Consider the following 19,159-nt stretch of genomic DNA (forward strand, 5'->3'; position numbering starts at 1 on the left):
TGACCTCTGCCATTGTTAAATTTACTTCAGATTCTGACAAGACCATACCGTTAATATACAGGGTGTAACAAAACTAAGTGATAATAATTAACTGAGGTAATTCTTGGGTTAAGGTAAATCAAAAAAACAGTAGGTACTAAAAATTTATACGCTACCCGGTTTTTTAGAAAAACGCATTTGAAATCTTTGAAAAAAAAATTGTAAGGGCGTTTGTGCACTACACGGAATTTTACCATCCGGCGCGGCGCGACATCTCGATTTCCTACCTTATTTATATGGCAAACGTGAAAGTTATGAACGCCGGACGGTAAAATTCCGTGTAGTGCACAAACGCCCTTACAGACCTGTCTACTACTGTACACGTGGACTTTCATTCGTTGACTGTTGAGTCAAATTCTAATGCAGGCGGATCGCGTGATCGCGTAAATCAATCAATGCGTCGAAAATGTTTCATTTAAGGCTACTAGCTCCACCCGGTTTTTAATTTTGTGGTTGTGACCTAAGTTAAGTTAAAGGACCTAAGTTTGTTCTTATGGTTTTATTTTAATGTATTTTTTTACATTATTGTTCTGTATTAAATATTAAAAGTACTTGTTACGCTATTAGTTGCATCAACATTGATTTACCAGTAAATTTTCAGCAATATTAGGTACGTTTTCAAGAAGTCTTGTATAAGTTTCAACGAATCACAAACACTCTCCCGGTGACATGTCACTTACGCGGTCTTGATAGTACTAATTGCGGGCGGATTTTTTTAATGCGTTTTGCAGTATTGTAATTTGTTGATTTCTAGCTTCCCAATGGCCAAATGAAACTTATAATATTATATCAACTCAGTAGCAGGCCTAGCAGCCAATAAATTTTAAAATGGTTTCCCCACAAGAACTCATTTTAGCTACATTTGCCAGATACGCGGAATTATGCTAGTTACGCGGATTTGCACTATCCCCGATGATGTTATGTCTATCTCTTATGGATATCCCGCAATAACATTTTTTTGTCATTTACTTTTTACGACAAAATATAATGGCAAATTTTCGAAGTTATTTTAGCCGGTATAGCATTAATTCCTTATCCAATTAAATGCCTTAAATACTTTGTTGATTTAATGTAGATCTATATGGCCCGTGAATATATAAATTTTGAAATAGTGATGATAGATGTAATGTTTTATGAGAATATGTAAAAGACAAAAAATGTAAATGCCTAGACTTAGGAAGTGTTTGCCAAATGTATCACTCAATTTATTTTTGTAACATGTGTTTCTCGCCGTCTATAATAATTTGTAAAAATATTTTATGAGAAACAAAATCTTAAATCAAAAAAATACTTATATATATTTCCGAAGATATTATAAAATTGCGGGACGTAGCGTTTATGCGGGTCACGGGCACTGGGCAGTAATGAATAAATCAAAACTACTTGATCCACTTAAATCATTTTTTCAGTGAGTGACAGCTATATTATATTTTATATCCGTGCAAAGCCAGAGCGGGCCGCTGTTTTTTTTATATACAACGTTCACAATTTTCTGTAGTGTATTTAGTATCAGCATTGCTCACGTGGGAAGCCGTGATGGGTTCGCTAGTAGTCTTATTATATATGTAAGAGAAGGGGGAACAGGATTAGAAGAAACACCTTCGTTTTCACCACTCATTTTTATTTAAATCAGAATAACTTCACTAATATTTGTCACACTACAATTTTTACTTGCTATTTTAAACACTTCACAATCAAAGTTTGTTCGAATCACTCAATTTAAGCTTTTTCAGAAAATATCACTTTAATATTATTATTTATTCGTTCACTGATTAATTTAAAACAAAATCACTTTTTCACAAAATTAAACACAGTCCGACATCTGTACGCTTCGGAAGTCGCAAGATGAAAAATCACCCGAACTGTCAAGTGCAGCACTTTTATAGGCGCAATGGTGGGAGTGAGCGAGTGGGGCTGGGGGCGGCGCGTAAGTCGCTCGAGTGGGGAGCGCGCGTGGGGCGACCGGTCCTGGTGGTGGTGGCGTGATCGTTGAATGATTCATTGAATGAGTTAACGCGCCGATACGGCCATACTGACGACAGGCGCGTCCCTGCGCCGTTATTTATCTGAAACAGGAAAGAAAGAAAAACTAAACAGTTCTCATCGATTACTCGTAATATGCACTAATTTAACTTCGTAGCCTCGGCGCTAAGAAGTTACACGTTAATTAAGCCACAGAACCTCAACATTCACTTTGGCTAACATGCAGCTTATGAGCCTCACACTCATTTACTCACAACATCAAAAACTACATAATTTGTTCAAAAACACAACTACCTTCTCATATTAATCAATCCTCTTCAACAATTTCTCTATTCATTGCCGATATGGCCATACTACTTTGAACTCCAAATTTAGGAGCACCACGCAGTTGTTCATGACAAACTTTTCTACAGCGACCGCGTTGGTTAATGCGACGTACTTCGTATCGATCATGTGGCAAGATCTTTTTTATTTCATAGGGCCCGTCATATTTTGGGCTCAGTTTAGTCCCCAATCTTGGTTGTTCTTTAAGTAAAACATATTCTCCTTTTTCAAATCTTTTCACTTTAGCTTTGCCACTATCGTAACGTGTTTTATCTTTTTCAGCTTGCTCGGTCATTCTTCCCATCACAATTTCTCTCAAAATTTCAGGATTTATTCTTTCATTTTCCTCATCTATGATAGAAAGAAGCTGGGGAGGCACACATCCTTTTTTTCCAGTAAGTAGTTCAATTGGAGTTTGTCCAGTAGATTTTGAAATTGTACAGTTAATTGCTAATTGTAACGTTCCCAATGATTTATTCCAGTGACATTTTTGAGTATTACTTATCACAGTTAAGCCATTTTTTATTATTCTCATTACTCTCTCTACTTGTCCATTCGCTCTGCTCGTGTACCCTGCACACTGATGTAATTCTATTCCATATTCACTGCAATAAGCCTTGTAAAGCGAGGTAAATGCGCCATCACCATCAACAATAATCCGCTTCGGTGCGCCAAACAGAAAAATTAGTTCTTCAAGATGTTTCATGGCACTGGTTTGAGATTTATTTTTAGCATGTTGAAGAAAAACAAACTTGGTGAAGGCGTCAATAGCAACAAAAACGTATTCTTTCTGCGTAGCTGAGCCACTTAATTTTCCAGAAATATCTATGTGTAAAGTATGAAATGGTTCTGGTACCTTTTCGATAGGATGCAGTCTGCTTTGAATAGATCCAGATGCTCCCTTCATGGTCTTGCATGTCACACAATGCTCTACAAAATATCTCACAGTAGAAGACATTTTTGGAAACCAAAAGTTTTCTTTAAGTTTAGCCAAAGTTTTCTCCCAACCCATGTGCTTAAGTGCCTCGTGGTACGTATTAATAAGACTCCATTGGTAAGCTAGTGGAACCACTTTAACCAGTTTTGCTTTTCCATTTGTTTCAATTTTATAATTTAAAATATTATCTTTCAGCTCAAATTGGGAGTCCGTTTGGTCTTTGGGTAAACTTTCAATTATTTTAATTAATTCAGGATCACGCCGCTGTTCAATCATTAACCATTCATCTTTAGTTGTTATATTCATTACAACTTGTAGTGGATTCCGGCTGAAATAATCTGCATGCTTTAATTTCTCACCTTTTCTATACTCCACTTCGAAATCGTAATTCTGTAAGAAGGCCCACCATCGATGTATTCTCGGAAGCAGCTCTTGTTTGTATCGAGAAGCTTTTACTGCATTACAATCAGTGAGAATTGTAAATTTTCGACCATATAAAAAATGACGAAAGTGTTTAATGGCACGTACTATTGCTAAAGTCTCAAGCTCATAGCTGTGATACTTTGATTCAGCTGAGGTTGTTCTCATGCTAAAATATCCAATTACACGTGGGACACCATCTCTCAATTGTATTAACACGGCTCCTAGCCCTAATGAGCTAGCGTCAGTATGCAATTCTATAGGGTGACCTTCCTGAAATATAGTAAGCAGCGGTGCAGATGTAAGGTAATCAATAATTTTTGAACGTACTGATTCATGCTTTAATGTCCATTCCCATTGGGCTCCAGTTTTTGTCAGATCATACAGTGGTATCATTAGAGTAGAAAATCCAGGTATAAAACGTCTAAAATATCCAGCCAAACCATTAAATTGTCTCAGCTGTTTAACATTTGTAGGCGGCAAAGATTTGGCTAATGCTTCAACTTTAGCTGGACTTGGTCTTACCATTCCATTACAGACAACAAATCCAAGGTACTCGATAGAAGTTTTCATAAATGAACATTTCTTTGCATTTATTGAAAAACCAGCTTTAGTTAGCGCTTCTAAGACTAGTTGAAGTCGACTTAGACCTTCAGTCACAGTTTTACTAGGTATTAGGACATCATCAATGTACACTAAAGCTTCTTTACCTCGTAATTCCCCAAGTGCTTTGTTTATACTTCTCTGGTAAACAGAAGGCGCATTAGTTAATCCAAATGGCATGGTCAAATACTCGTATTGTCCATCTGGTGTAATGAACGCTGTTTTTTCTATGGACTCTGGGGCTATAGGTATTTGATGAAATCCTGCTGCCATGTCCAAACAAGTAAAATGTTTTGCGTCAGCTAATTGGTCAAGTTGTTCAGAAATTAATGGCAAAGGGTAATGATCTCTAACTGTATTCGCATTTAGTTCACGGTAGTCGACGCAAAGTCTATCTTCCCCGTTTTTCTTTTTTACCATAATTATCGGGCTTGCAAATGGAGAATTACTTTCTCGAATAATATTCTTTTGTAAAAGGTCTTTAATTATTGTTTTGACTTTCTCACGTTCAATCGGTGCTAAACGGTAAGGTCTACGGTTCACTGTCTTATCAGGGTTTTTCAGTCGTATAGAAAGCTCACCTGTAGTTATCCTAGAGCTTGACACGCCTTCCGTAAACGATTCTTGATATTTATTCAAAACTGTTAATAATGCTTCGATATCTTGTTTTTCTGTCAAGTCTGTGTCAATCGTTGAAGCCGAAAGTTGCCAAACATTTTTAGTAATAGTTTCTTTGTTATTTGTTATATTAACTCCATTATTGGTAAGTGTAATTTCAATACCTGGTATGCTCAAAATATCCTTTCCTATTAAGAGATCTACAGGAATTTCATTATCAAGTACCACATGAAGATTGAGTTCAACATAAATATCATTTATTTGAAGAATAGGAGAAATTTGGAATGCTGATATAATAGGTACTGGTCCAATTCCTTTTAAATAAGTTAGTTTCGTTATTCGAGATCCAGAAAGTTTTGCGGCTGTTGATTCTCTCACTAGTGAACAGTCGGCACCACTGTCGAACAATGCCTGAAATATTTGCTGATTACTGAGAACAATTATTACATTTGAAACATTCTTACCTTTCTGGCATAAGTTGACATTTTTTTCAGCATTGATGCGCTTGAAACATGTCTCATATGTGTGACCTGGCAGGGAGCAATATGAACACTCTTTTTTCTTCTTTTCAGAGGATTCTTTAGAAGCTGATTGATTTGCTTCAGATCTAGCTTGGACTATAGAATTTTGACTACACCATCTTGCTCGATGTCCTTGTTTTCCACAAACAAAGCATGTTAATTTTTCATCAAAATTACCGTTACGCTCGGTTTTGGCTCTTTTGAAAGCAGTAGCGCTGTCACGAATCGGAAGGGCTTTCCGTTTTCGCATGGTTTTAGCAATAGCAATAAGCTCCGGTACAGTATTGGATTTGGTATTAAGTAATTCTGTTCGCAAAGAGTCATCAGTTATACTGCCAATAATAATAATAATAATAATAATAATAATAATAATAATAATACTTTATTGCATTCCACAAAATAATACAAGAAAACACTAAAATCTGAAAAGGACAACACAATTCTGGCGGCCTTATCGCTAAGTAGCGATATCTTCCAGGCAACCATCTTACGACTAGAACATTGATATAAAGATAACTTAAAAACGAGTGGATGCATAATGTGCATAACAAACTAAAACTAATAAACACACACACAAAACAATTAAAGCGAAAGTACACGATGAAAAACTATTAATTACCTACTTAACTACTAATGTTAAAAAATCGAATGACTAACAAGGCTAAACAATGTTTCATCCGTGTCATTATTGTGATTTGTGTTGTCCAATGACAAATTCTACTGCATCTTGTTCGGTAGGATTCGGTTTCATTATTTTTTTGAACATCTTCCACACAGTTGAAATATATTCAGGAATACTTTCGGCATTTTCAATTGTGTACCTTCTAAATTTTAATATATCAGAGAAATACCTGCTTTCTGCCTCGAATGTTTGTAGCATGTCCTCTCTCATTTCAGCCCAAGTAGTAGTGCGAAGTAAGCAATCGTCAGCCCAAGATTGTGCTCTGCCTTTCAAAACACTAGCTGCTTTTAGTCGTACTTCGTGATCCTTCAAATTGTATTCTTTTTGTGTGCGTGAAATTAAATTAACCCATTCTTTTACATCCATTTCTTTGTCTGGGTCAAAGCTTGGAAAATAAACGTCGGATATGCGAATCCTTGAATTTTCAGGTCGAATAACGTTCATCATTTCTAAAAAAATTGCCTGGTTTTCTTGAGTCATCCGCTCCATCATTTCCGACATGGTATCTTTGAATGTATTTGCCAATAGCAGCATAGGAGAGGTTGCCGATGAGGCCGCAATTGGTTGGCGTCGGCTCGTCCCCTCTTCTGATGTAAGAGAAGGGGGAACAGGATTAGAAGAAACACCTTCGTTTTCACCACTCATTTTTATTTAAATCAGAATAACTTCACTAATATTTGTCACACTACAATTTTTACTTGCTATTTTAAACACTTCACAATCAAAGTTTGTTCGAATCACTCAATTTAAGCTTTTTCAGAAAATATCACTTTAATATTATTATTTATTCGTTCACTGATTAATTTAAAACAAAATCACTTTTTCACAAAATTAAACACAGTCCGACATCTGTACGCTTCGGAAGTCGCAAGATGAAAAATCACCCGAACTGTCAAGTGCAGCACTTTTATAGGCGCAATGGTGGGAGTGAGCGAGTGGGGCTGGGGGCGGCGCGTAAGTCGCTCGAGTGGGGAGCGCGCGTGGGGCGACCGGTCCTGGTGGTGGTGGCGTGATCGTTGAATGATTCATTGAATGAGTTAACGCGCCGATATATAATAATATACTATATTAGTCACATTTTGATACAGGTTACAGGCGAACGATGACATACCCGTGTACCACGCCTGCGGAGGGGCCGAAAACTGCTTAAGCATGGAACACATTGTAAATGTAGGGAAGAAGGCGAGTGCAATCGTCGCTTTCGAGAACACTTTCAGACCGACGCATTTAATTCCCATGAAATCGAAGTTAATGTATAAATTATATGTAAGCAAAACTTGATTAATCTTTTTGAGCTGTTTAAAAAACCATTAGATATATAAATTTATTGTTACGTGTACCATTCGAAGTCTACTATTAGGCTATAGGAATTTGAGTTTGTACACTTGCATTGTTACGATCCGGAAAATTTGTTTTGTTATATACATTGTGGGAATATTCTTATTCAGAGCCTCAAAGGAGTGCCGACCAACCGAGTAAGGGCCGGGACACAAAAACACGATACGACGGGTTTCGTAGTTTTTTTCGATGCTCGTCGTGGATTCCGTCGACACGACGTTGCATCGTGAAACGACGCCGCGTCGTGGTACGACACGACGTCGTATCGTGTTTTTGTGTCCCGGCCCTAAGGAGTTGTCATTTCAGATTTTGTAATGACAACTATATTCGGAACCTCCGACTATCTCTTCAGATAAACTCAGACTAACTGCTGCACTCAGAGTGGAATATTAATTACTTAAATCGACGGGTGCAAAGTAAAAAGAGTCATCTACAAAACAGCAACTTTTCAGGAGAGCGCATAATAGGAAAAAATGCTCCCATTTTGTCAATTTCCGATCAAATTTATTGAAATTTTCATCATTGTTTCATTATTTATTAATGAATCCACATGTATATTTAATTTCTTCTAATTATGTTTAATTTACGAGATATTGTAGTTGTCTGCATCTACATTGCGCTTGAAAATATGACAACTGAGTTAACTACCACTTGGTCGTTTCTACGTGGGAATTAAAAATTATATTTATTGAAGTATTTTTACCGATTACTAGTACGATTATCAGTAACTACGTAAAGTGTAACACTTTATATTATTAAAATTATTATTAAAAGTAAGTTATATTATTAAAATATGTAGTTAAACGTTTTACATCTTAAACACACCAAGTTCAGAACATAATTGCGTAGATATCTTTTTCTACGTTGTCGATTCGGTGCAAGGTACACGATTTAGAAGGAAGTTAAAATATGAAATACTAGCTTTTGCTCGCGGCTTCGCTCGCGTGGAATTTGAAAATCGCGTAAATTGCAAATATTCCCGTAAGCTCCCTTAGAAACATGATGTTTTTCCAAGACCAAAAGTAGCCTATGTTACTTTTCATCCTTTCAATTAAGTTTATGCCAACAAACAATACGATTTGTTTCTTCGTTAGAGCGTGAAGGAAGGACAAACAAACAAATAAATAAATAAACATACTTTCCCATTTATAATATTAGTATGGATATACTTAGGAATCATTCATTTACTTTCGTAAAAATCGTATTTTCTCACAACAAAAATGAAATTCTGTGTCAATACTTTAATTATTTTAAACTAATTTAAAAATTATTCAGTATCATTATCAGTACAGGAACTATGTTGTAAATTATTATAATTTAGGCAGAGGCTTATTAAGTCTTTGTACTTGGCACTTGTAAGCATGATGGGTTCATTATAACATCATAAGCATCGCCGGACGTTTTACACCATCGGAGGGGTGCATACGATTCTTCAGAACACAAAATGAAATTTTATTTCAACGATTTCTCAATTGCTTCTCGTGATCACAGAGATCCCAAAACCGGTCAAAGATAAGTTAATAGAAAAACTTCGCGAGAACTTGCAAATGCCGGGATATGATGTTACGCAGGTTGCAATTTACCATTTCTGGACTGATGTAATTGTTTACCTAAATTTTGTCGTAATTTACGTCTCGTATCAATACACGTGTCTTTATTTCTCAATCGCCTTTTCTTTAGATCAATATTTAACTGACGTCTTTTTCTACCGTTTAACGAGGAAGGCGTAGAACATTCACTTGATGCCTCCACTGCCGAAGAAGCATCAATGGTGTTGTCTATAGAAGATTTAAAGTTTGAGAGGGACAATATACTCGATGGCCTGTTTGAGTTAATAAACTCAAGCAGGTCATAGATTATATGAGATCAAAGTATCTGTTTAATAAAAAAGAATATATAATATTTTGATCTAATACTGATGATAATACCTGGACGCGGCGGACTTGAAATGATGAACTGTATTCTGAGGGTGTTGGCGTATTTGTTAATTTGCTGAGATCGACAAATTTTCAAAATCATTTTATATTTCAGACTGAGAGTGAACTGGTGTGACTGGCCTAGAGTATTCAGATCATGGGGACTTATCTTACAAAGTTAACTTATATTCATTTGTCTTCATCGGTGACACATCAAGGTTTTCTATAAGATGTTCAATAATTTCATCGGGCAACACAGTATTTTGCTCTATAAATCTATCACTTATGTTCTGGAAACTTTCAACTTCTTTAAAAAGTCGTTTTGGACTTTCTGAACATGAAAAAACAGTAAAAAATAACAGTAACAAATTAGAAGTCAATTAATATAGCTAACAATAAGAATTAACATAAATAGGTACTCATAAACATAATAAACAATACTAATTTGCAAAAGTAAATTGAGACATCTAAATCACAATCGCAACGTAGAAAAAGCTATATGGCAGATAGCCGCTTATGCCGCATAACATGACCCCCGCGCGTCCCGCGTATAGACGACCAGCGGTAGTTATCCGCATCTACATCGTGCAATTTCACAAAACAAGAGTAGATGTCTTCTTTTACGTGACAAAAGTACCAAAAATAAGGTGATATTTGAATTTTTGTTTTTGGTATGTTGTAGAACATGATATTTTAAGCTAGTTTCTACAAAAAAACGAAAAACTCAAAATTGCAGATGACTTTTTTTACTTTGCACCCGTCGAAATGTAATTAAATCAAAATTTTGACATAAGCCCCATACATTATCTGTCAAAATCTTCATTAAATTGAAGGTTAATCATATTTAAACGTCTCTGAGTACGGCGATAGCGCGATTTGGGATTGCATGCCGCTTCGTATTGGATGTTGACCGTTTCTCAGAGCCACAGAAGTAAAAAAATTTCAACAAAATCAGTTCAATCAATTCAGCGGAGTTAAAGAAAAAAATACTGCGACACGACAATTTTGTACTTATATTATAAGAGATAAGGAATATTTTGTCACGTTTCAGGTGATAATGTCTCATGTATTGCCGGCTATTGCGGTGGACATCGTGTTCCGCGTTCTTGGCAAAAAACCCATGTAAGTTTCTTTCTATACCTCGAAGATATTATTACAATATAATAGCAAATTCCACTTTTATGATCATAATGCCTTTTGAGCTATTAAAATCGAAAGACCCAATTTAGTATAATTGTTTACGAAATTTAAAGCCCTTAATACCCTCTGTCATGCTTCTACGCAATCTGGGCAAATACGCTGTCAGCGTTTATAAGATGGTCTTAATTAGTTAGATAAATCGAGTGTTGCCTAATATTTATTCGCACTCATTCGATAGACCATAATATTATAAGTATAATGGGGTTGGCATTTGAATCACGCATTATAAGGAGAGGGGGGGGGGGACGGTGGCATTTTATAGGGGCTAGTTACCCCTTTCAAATGACACCTGATTTGTGTCTAGAAGACGCATAGATTTTTTTAAATACGTGTTGCGAAGTTTAGTTAATTTTTGTTGTTTTTTGTTATCGTGTCTTTAATATTAACTTTTCACTATAGTTATGTTTTGTTTTACGCGTATCTAATTTGTTGTGAAATGTTTTTAAGCGTCATAAATATAAAAACAGTATATAATTCTTAGGTAATTCGGTAAACAGTAGATATGTCGCAGCCGACTGGTTTAAATAGCCGTACAATCAAACATCTAGCCCTTTGACTGAACAACGCCATTCAATCACACGTCTAGCTTTTAGATTAAATATTTTAGTCGCTCAAAACGTTCAACACTACAGCTGATTCAAAAGCCGCCGTCTAATAATTGAAGTAGTTCAGCGCGCACCGCTGCGGCGCTAGGTGCGTTTTATTTATAATATGGCGTCAACTAGCAGGTGTTTGTTGGTGTTTGTGGTTGTTTTTCGGAAAGAAAGTAGTTAGTAAAAGTTACAAGTGGTATTTGCCATTAAACCAGTTGGCTAAGCATCGTCTAGCTGTAGTATTGAATGTTGTAGTCAACAAGTCGACTAAACGACGTAAGGCCGTGTGATTGAATGGCGTTGTTCAGTCAAAGGGCTTTGATTGAACGGCTATTTAAGGCCGTCCCCCGAGCAAACGACCTTGGGCATACATTTGCCGCTATGCCGAGATCGCACCAAAACCCAATTTTTTTTATTTAACTTAGTTCAAAATTGTCCTAAAAAATTTAAAACAGCGAATATGTAGTAAGTATATGATATTGTCGATCTATTCACGTAAAAGTAATTTGTAAATTCTAAGGAGATGCTGAATGTATGCTTGATCTTTGATAAATTGGTTTTACTTTGGAAGGTGACATCATGAGTATAATAAACAAAATTAGAAAATTTAAAACGGGGAAAGGAATGTTGATATACTTACTGAAGATTACTGCTGTATTTTTATTATAACTTTAAAGCATTCAAATTCTGAGTTCATAAGGCTTTAAATACGGTAAATTACGGAATCTCCGTAGGGAAGGCCCTTAAACCAGTCGGCTGCGACAGATACGCGACGAAAAATCTTGCGCTTGCGTCACCGCTCGCTTGTGAGTCCCTAATGATTTGCCACTCGCGGGTGGTACTTACAGTTCGATACCTACATGCACGAGTGGGACAGGCCTGATCATGACTTTAAACTCTGATGTAGGTAATAAACAGTGTAATTTTTTTTCATCTTTTCCTAGGTTGTTAAGACTACAACGCAGAGTGATCGGCGCGAGTCTGGCTTTGGAGTTCTTTATGATGCGATCGTGGGCGTTTAACAACGACAACTTCATGAACCTACTATCTAAACTGAATCCGCAAGATCGAATACAATTCTCTTTTACGTTGGACAAATTAAAATCAGTAGAATTTGTAGTAAATGCTGGTTTAAGGGCGAGAAAAGATCTTCTACATCAAGACGAAAAAAGTATAAAGAAATGGAGAACCATTTATAAATGGTGAGGAATTTATTTTCTTCTTTTTGGCTTTGAGGCCAAAAAATGTTTCATCCAGCAACTCGGCTGGATCAGAGTTCAGACTAAAGAGTATTAGTTTATTATATAAACTTATTTTCATTAGTCCACAAAAGTAAAACGGTCTATTTTTAGGGTTCCGAGTCGAAAGGGTAAAAACGGGACCCTATTACTATGACTTCGTTATCTGTTCGTCTGTCCGTCCGTCCGTCTCTCTGTCTCCTAGATGTATCTCAAGAACAGCTATAGCTAGACTTTTGTGTGTATCTGTTGTCGCTATAACAAAAAATACCAAAAATAAAATAATTAATATACACATCAATCATCATAGTCTATGGATAATTCAACCTAAATAACTGAAATTCTATTAACTTTTTGTTGAGACATCTACACATTGAAATAGACCTTGTTTAATAGCCTATCTAATCTGATAATAAACTTTTAGATAAAGTTAAATTAAAAAAAAAACTAGAAGAAGCGTAAACTCAGACAAAATTTCAATCTTAACTTTTTTTAAACATCAAAACCTAAACAAAACAACTATTTTTTTATGAAAATTGTTGAAAACTTAAAATCAATAATCCGTGGATCCACCTAAGACTCTCCTGACACATCTGCAACGGTTCTGCATACTCAAAACAAGGGTTTGATCATCCTGTTTTGGAATAATGTCAAGTCCAGTGCCAAGTCCTGCTAATATCTTCAGAGAAATTCCTAAGAGCTCTTCTCTGAAGCATATCCCAGGCATGTTCGATAGGATATAAGTCAGGGGATTGTGCAGGCTAGTCTAAAGCTTGGATATCATGCTGTTGTAACCAACTTGTAACGATACGTTAACGGGCATTGTCGTGCATCAGCTGGAAATTTTGTCCCATTTGCTGTCTGTGGGGCAACATTGCAGGCTCTAGCACCTCATCTCGGTATTTAGAGCAGTCATATTGCCTTGCATCCGAACGAGGTTCGTTCCTGTTCCAGCCATAATCGTGCCACCTTGATATGCATGAACTTGTTGTGGGTGCTGTAGTATAGCTAGATTTCTGAAATTTTCACAGATTGTGTATATCTGTTGCCGCTATAACAACAATTAATACTAAAAATAATATTACAAGCATACAAGATACGCGCCAAACACATAACCGTCCTGGCAGTCGGGTAAAAACAAAATAAAATTAATATTTAACGGGGCTCCCATACAACAAACGTGATTTTTTTTACTGTTTTTTGCTCGATATCAATAACTGCAACACATAGGCACTTGCAATATTGACGGAACGCTCACTTATATTTGTAATTTAATAATCAATCATAAAATTTAAATAAATTAAATAATTAAATAATCCCATACAAAAAAAAAACACAACTTTCAGCCTATTTTTGCTCGATTGAGGTACTTGGCCGATTTTTTATATACAAATTTCAATTCAAAAATGTGGAAAAAACGGGGAAAATTATTAGAAAGGGTTAATATCACACGAACTACTGGAGCAATTTTTATGGTATTTGGCACAGATATAGAGTAGAACACGTGAGGGGACATAAGCTATTTTTGCGGGAAAATGTACGGTTTCCGTAAAATTTCAAATTTACGCAGGCGAAGCCGCGCGGGACATCTAGTTAATTAAATAAAATCAAAAATTAAGGGGGGCTCCCATACAAAAACACATTTTTTCTCTATAACGGTATGGGACCCTTCGTGCGCGAGTCCGACTCGCACTTGGCCGATTATTAACAGTCTGATATGAAAATTTTTAAAATACTTTATAGTAAACAATAAAAAAATCAGCTAGCTGTAACTCAAGGGAAAAGTCGTCAGCTGATAAGTTTCAGTATCATAATATAGTAGGTCATAGTTGCGTTACACCTTTCAAGGTACCAGCTGAGAAACTTTACTGAGATACAGCAAGCTGACTGATTTTTGCATTTTCAGGGAGGTAATAATAGACAGAATTTTGACGTGTATATTCTACGCGTGTGCGTCATGGTGGATTGTGAATACGTTGGCGAATTGGTATATACAATAACTGTATAATCGGAAACTTGCTCAAGATCTCGTCCGTCCGATTGTGATTTGCTAACTTCTCTTTTAATATACTTATAACTTAGTACAAATTAATTGCGTTTTATTTTAAGTTTGTGAATAAAAATCTTGTAACTGTTTAAAAATAGAAAAACAAACTGCAGAATGCACATTTCTTTCAGTCGAAATTAACTTGTTTATTGCCTTATTTATAGTTCAGGCCGTCCGTGGTTCAGGCGTAAAAAATACATTTTTCTATCAAGTGATCCAAACCTCAATTTCTAAAGCAATGTTGGTGACCAAAGTATTTTTTTTATATCATTCGAGGTATTTTGTAACCTCTTTGAGGTCTTTGATTGTTTTCAAGATTAAATATATAGGGATGGAAGGTAATATTTTAATTTATACTGGGCCTAACATTTGATGGTAAACTAATACAAATAAAAAGAAACAATATTACACAATGCAATATTTCTGAAATAACCGTTATGTATTAAACCTTATGTACCTGTTATGTACTAAACCTTATGTACTAACCTTATACATAACAACAATAATAACTTTAACAATAGTACATTATTATTTTAACAACTGAAATACAAACTTTATATGTTTTTTCTTGCATAGTGATTTAGTCAAAACATCAGCTAACATTTTATCTGTAGAAATATAACTTAAATTAAAAACTGCCTATTTACCAGTTCACGAATAAAATGGTGTCTTATATCAATATGTTTTGACCTGGAATGCGACACAGCATTATTACAAAGTTTCTGTGCAGATTGATTGTCATTATACAAATTAATCTTGGAAATAATACCAGTACATTCATGAACAAAAGTTTGAATAAACAATGCTTCCTTGCTAGAATCAGAGATTGCCATATATTCAGCTTCAGTACTTGAGAGTGCCACTGTACGCTGCTTACGACTCTCCCAAGAGATAATAGAGTTACCAAGACTGAATATATACCCAGTATAAGACCTCCGGTCCAACTGATCTCCGCCCCAGTCAGCATCTGTGTAACCTGTTAATTCAAAAATACCTTTTTCAAAAACAAGTTTATAGTCTTGTGTACCTTAAAGATAACGTAGAATTCTTTTTGCTGCTTTCCAGTGACTTTCGCCGTAGCAATTATTAAATTGGCTTAAATAGCTCACACTGTGTGCTATATCTGGTCTGGAACATACAGCCAAATACATCAAATATCCTATGAGGCTTCTATAATCAAAATTACATTGAGAACTCTCTTCCCTCTGTAGTTTTAGACCCACTTCCATAGGTGTTTTGATTGGTTTGCAATATGTCATATTGAATCTATTTAACATGCGCTTGATATAACTTGTTTGGTCCAATGTGATTTTGCCATTCTTTAATTTATTTATTCTCATACCCAAGATATGATTAGCAGGACCCAAATCCTTCATCTCAAACTCTTTCATAAGTTTTTTCTTTATAAGATTTTTATTTTGAGATGTTTTCGATGAAAATAGAATTATGTCATCGACATATAATGCAATAATTATAATTTCATTGTCCTGTTTATAAACATATACACAAGGTTCTGAAGATAATTGCTTGAAACTCAATTTATTGGTTAAAACAAAGTTAATTTTATCATACCAGGCTTTTGCCGCCTGTTTTAAACCATAAATTGCTTTATTAAGCCTGTAAACCTTCTTTTCATTTCCTGCGTAGCTAGCACGGGGTTTCCCTGTCGATTCTTCGGAAGAAAGTAATGGCAGTTTCTTTCCCATGTCTACATATCTTATTCCCGAGCATGGCACCACCCATCGACTTGAGTTTCAGTGGACAAAGACAAGAAACTCTTTCCATAGCAACCATTAAAGCAACGGCAATTATTATTTTTTGAAATTTAGTTTCTTAGTTCTTTTTTTTTAATTATGGCACCTCGGCTATAAAACCATGGCCAGTGTCGAGTAAATGGCGGCAAATTAAAAAAATCGATGTATAGCAACCTTGTCTATAGCTAGAATTATAGTTTTGATCTACGAAATACGAATAATAAAAACTAAGGAACTTTATTATTCGTAGTTTGTAGATCAAAACTATAATTTCGGCTATAGACAGGGTTGCTATACATCGATTTTTTTAATTTGCCGCCATATTTTATTCGACACTGGCCATGGTTTTATAGCCAAGTGCCATAATAAAAATAAAAACAGAATCAAGAAACTAAATGTCAAAAGCGGATCGTCATGCTTGACTTATAGATTTTCAAAAGCGAAAGATATCGAGATAGGAAAGAAACTTTTACTCCAATGTTTTTCCGGTAAAACTGTCAAAATTTAGTTTCTTTCGTTTGTCTACGTGCTTGTGCTAGCTATGTTGGAACAATGAATCCTTCGGGTTGTTCCATATAAACAGTTTCTGTCAAATTTCCGTTCAAAAATGCAGATTTAACATTCAGATGTTCTATAGACATATCATACTGAGCTGTCAGAGCTAGCAAAATTCTTAGAAAAAATATCTTCGTTGCAGGGTACAGATTACGTTTCTGGGCCCATAACCTGATGGTTTGTGAGGTGAATTAAACACCATTCAGCAGATTAATCTTGATTTATTTTGGAAAACAACAAAAGACAGTCAGCCATGCAAGACAGGATGAGAGAGAGAGAGAGACAGAAACATAAAACGTCTCATTGATTTTGACATTTTGACACATATTTTTCTTTTATTTACTTAGTTTAGAAACTACAGGCATTAAGCTAATTCCAACAAAATTATGATAGTCTTAATTATATTATGTTGGTTATCATAACACAGATATACATAATAGAAAATGTTTGAAAATGCCAGAGAGAGACATCGTTTGATCATGGTTTTACAATAAATTGAACGATTGGAATGATTTTTCTTGCGTACCAATTGATGAGTAATCAAAAAATTTACGATTTAAAACATTAGTTCTGCACCTATTTAAGGTTAAAAATTAAATTGAACAATGTTTATTTATTTGAATACAACAAAATTGGCAACATATTCTAAGTTACGACTATTATTTTGTGTTATACGCCCCTTAATACCACGTTACTTAAATTACGAGACTATGCCGTTCTTCCACTCCATGAGATATGTTTGACAGTAGACTTTTGGGTTGGATACTAGTTGGATACAATATAATATTAACACTCAAATCTAAACTCATTAACTATTTACCATCTGGTAAATCGTTATTGATTGTTATTATAATATATTAAAACTCCGGTAAATTATTATGCTAAGTATTCACATACGGTTTTACTCGATCGAGTAATCACGTAGAGTAAAAACCACGGCTCGGTCTTTCGTCTACACATTCAGCATTACTCGATAGTTTTACTCCAAATCGAGTAAAAATTATAATGTGAACCGCAAAACTCACAAGCTTGAAAGCTCGACGGCTCGTGGCGAGTAAGTTCGAAGGAAATTAGATCTATTTAATTCCATCGAGCTGGCTCGATGTGAGCCTTCAAGCTGTGAGTTTTGCGGTCCACACGCTAATTTTTACTCGATTTGGAGTAAAACTATCGAGTAAAACTGTATGAGAGTAGTTAGCATTATGCTAAGTACTCACATACGGTTTTACATCAAGTAAAACCGTATGTGAGTACTTAGCATTAGATCCACCTGCGAGGTTGAGCGCCGAGTGAAACCAGTCTTTAATGTTTATATTGTAAAATATGATTATATTATTTAACCCTTTAATAGTGTAATATTTTCCACGTAGCGTTTGTACAAAGTTTTTAAAAAAGATCTACATATTTGCGCGTATATCAGGTAAGTATAATATCGCCCATTACTAATAACAATGTCGGATGTGAAAAACGACAACTTTACAGGAGAGCGATTCAAAGTCTAAATTGTGCATAACTTTTTACTTATTTCAAGTAGGATCATGAAATTTCAGGGTAATACTATAAAAGTTATTTACGTTTGATATGTTATTATGAGTATCTCGTATTTTATGCCTATATATGAGAAAAGTCACTTCTGACCTTTTTAACGGGGTACGAGTAATGGCCTGTATTCACTTTCATTAGTACAAGTGCAAGTGACTAGTAATTGAGGCAGTGGAGTGTAGGTATGTAGTGCAAGTAGTGTCCAATTCTTATTTAGTGATAATTTAGTGGCTCTATTAAAGAGCAAAATTGGTTTAACGGTTTGGGCGTGAATTGGTAATAGACAGACATACAGATAGACAGAATATACATAGACAGACAGACACACTTTCGCATTTATAATATTAGTATGGATAGGTATACAATATACATATGATATTGTTTAAGATTTTTATTATACTATATTATACACTTAATATATTTTCATACACATCCAGTCTCCAGACCAGGGAACATTGAAAACTTTTTGTTCCATCGGCGGGATTCAAACCCGCGGCTTGAGCTACCACATCTTTGTATTAGCTTCATGCACTCAACTAATTGAGCCACAGAGGTCGTCTCTTAATTTTGATAAATTAAAAACTTTCTTTAAATTGATAGAAAAAATAAATTAGGTAAGTATATTGATAATTATAATTAATTAGCCCTCACTATTTCTATTGTCCCCAGAATTAATTCAAAATTGATCAAAAAATTAAAAAAAGATCCATCCTATTTACTGGACCAAGAGTCTGTGACGGCCAGGCCTTCCTCAGTTTCGGAAAGCTGTATTTCAACATTCTGAAAACATTTGCTTTAAATTTATTCAGAAATAAAACAATGCTTATCTATTTATTATTATTTTTTGTT

At 35.2% G+C, this 19,159-nt stretch overlaps 1 protein-coding gene and 1 long non-coding RNA gene across 2 annotated transcripts; one reads left to right on the forward strand and one right to left on the reverse strand.

The window, feature by feature from the left end:
* Positions 1 to 6,130: 6,130 nt before the first annotated feature.
* Positions 6,131 to 7,172, reverse strand: LOC121727050. The gene has a single exon (XM_042114727.1). The coding sequence runs from the start codon at positions 6,770 to 6,772 to the stop codon at positions 6,131 to 6,133; it is 642 nt and encodes a 213-aa protein (XP_041970661.1). The 5' UTR covers positions 6,773 to 7,172.
* Positions 7,173 to 10,451: 3,279 nt separating this feature from the next.
* On the forward strand, positions 10,452 to 14,437 carry LOC121726961. Its single transcript, XR_006035599.1, has 3 exons — positions 10,452 to 10,503; positions 12,119 to 12,376; positions 14,319 to 14,437. It is a non-coding gene; the product is annotated as an uncharacterized LOC121726961 (long non-coding RNA).
* The last annotated feature ends 4,722 nt before the right edge of the window (positions 14,438 to 19,159 follow it).

This window comes from Aricia agestis, chromosome 5 (assembly GCF_905147365.1).
Source record: "Aricia agestis chromosome 5, ilAriAges1.1, whole genome shotgun sequence".
Taxonomy (NCBI): Eukaryota; Metazoa; Arthropoda; class Insecta; order Lepidoptera; family Lycaenidae; genus Aricia; species Aricia agestis.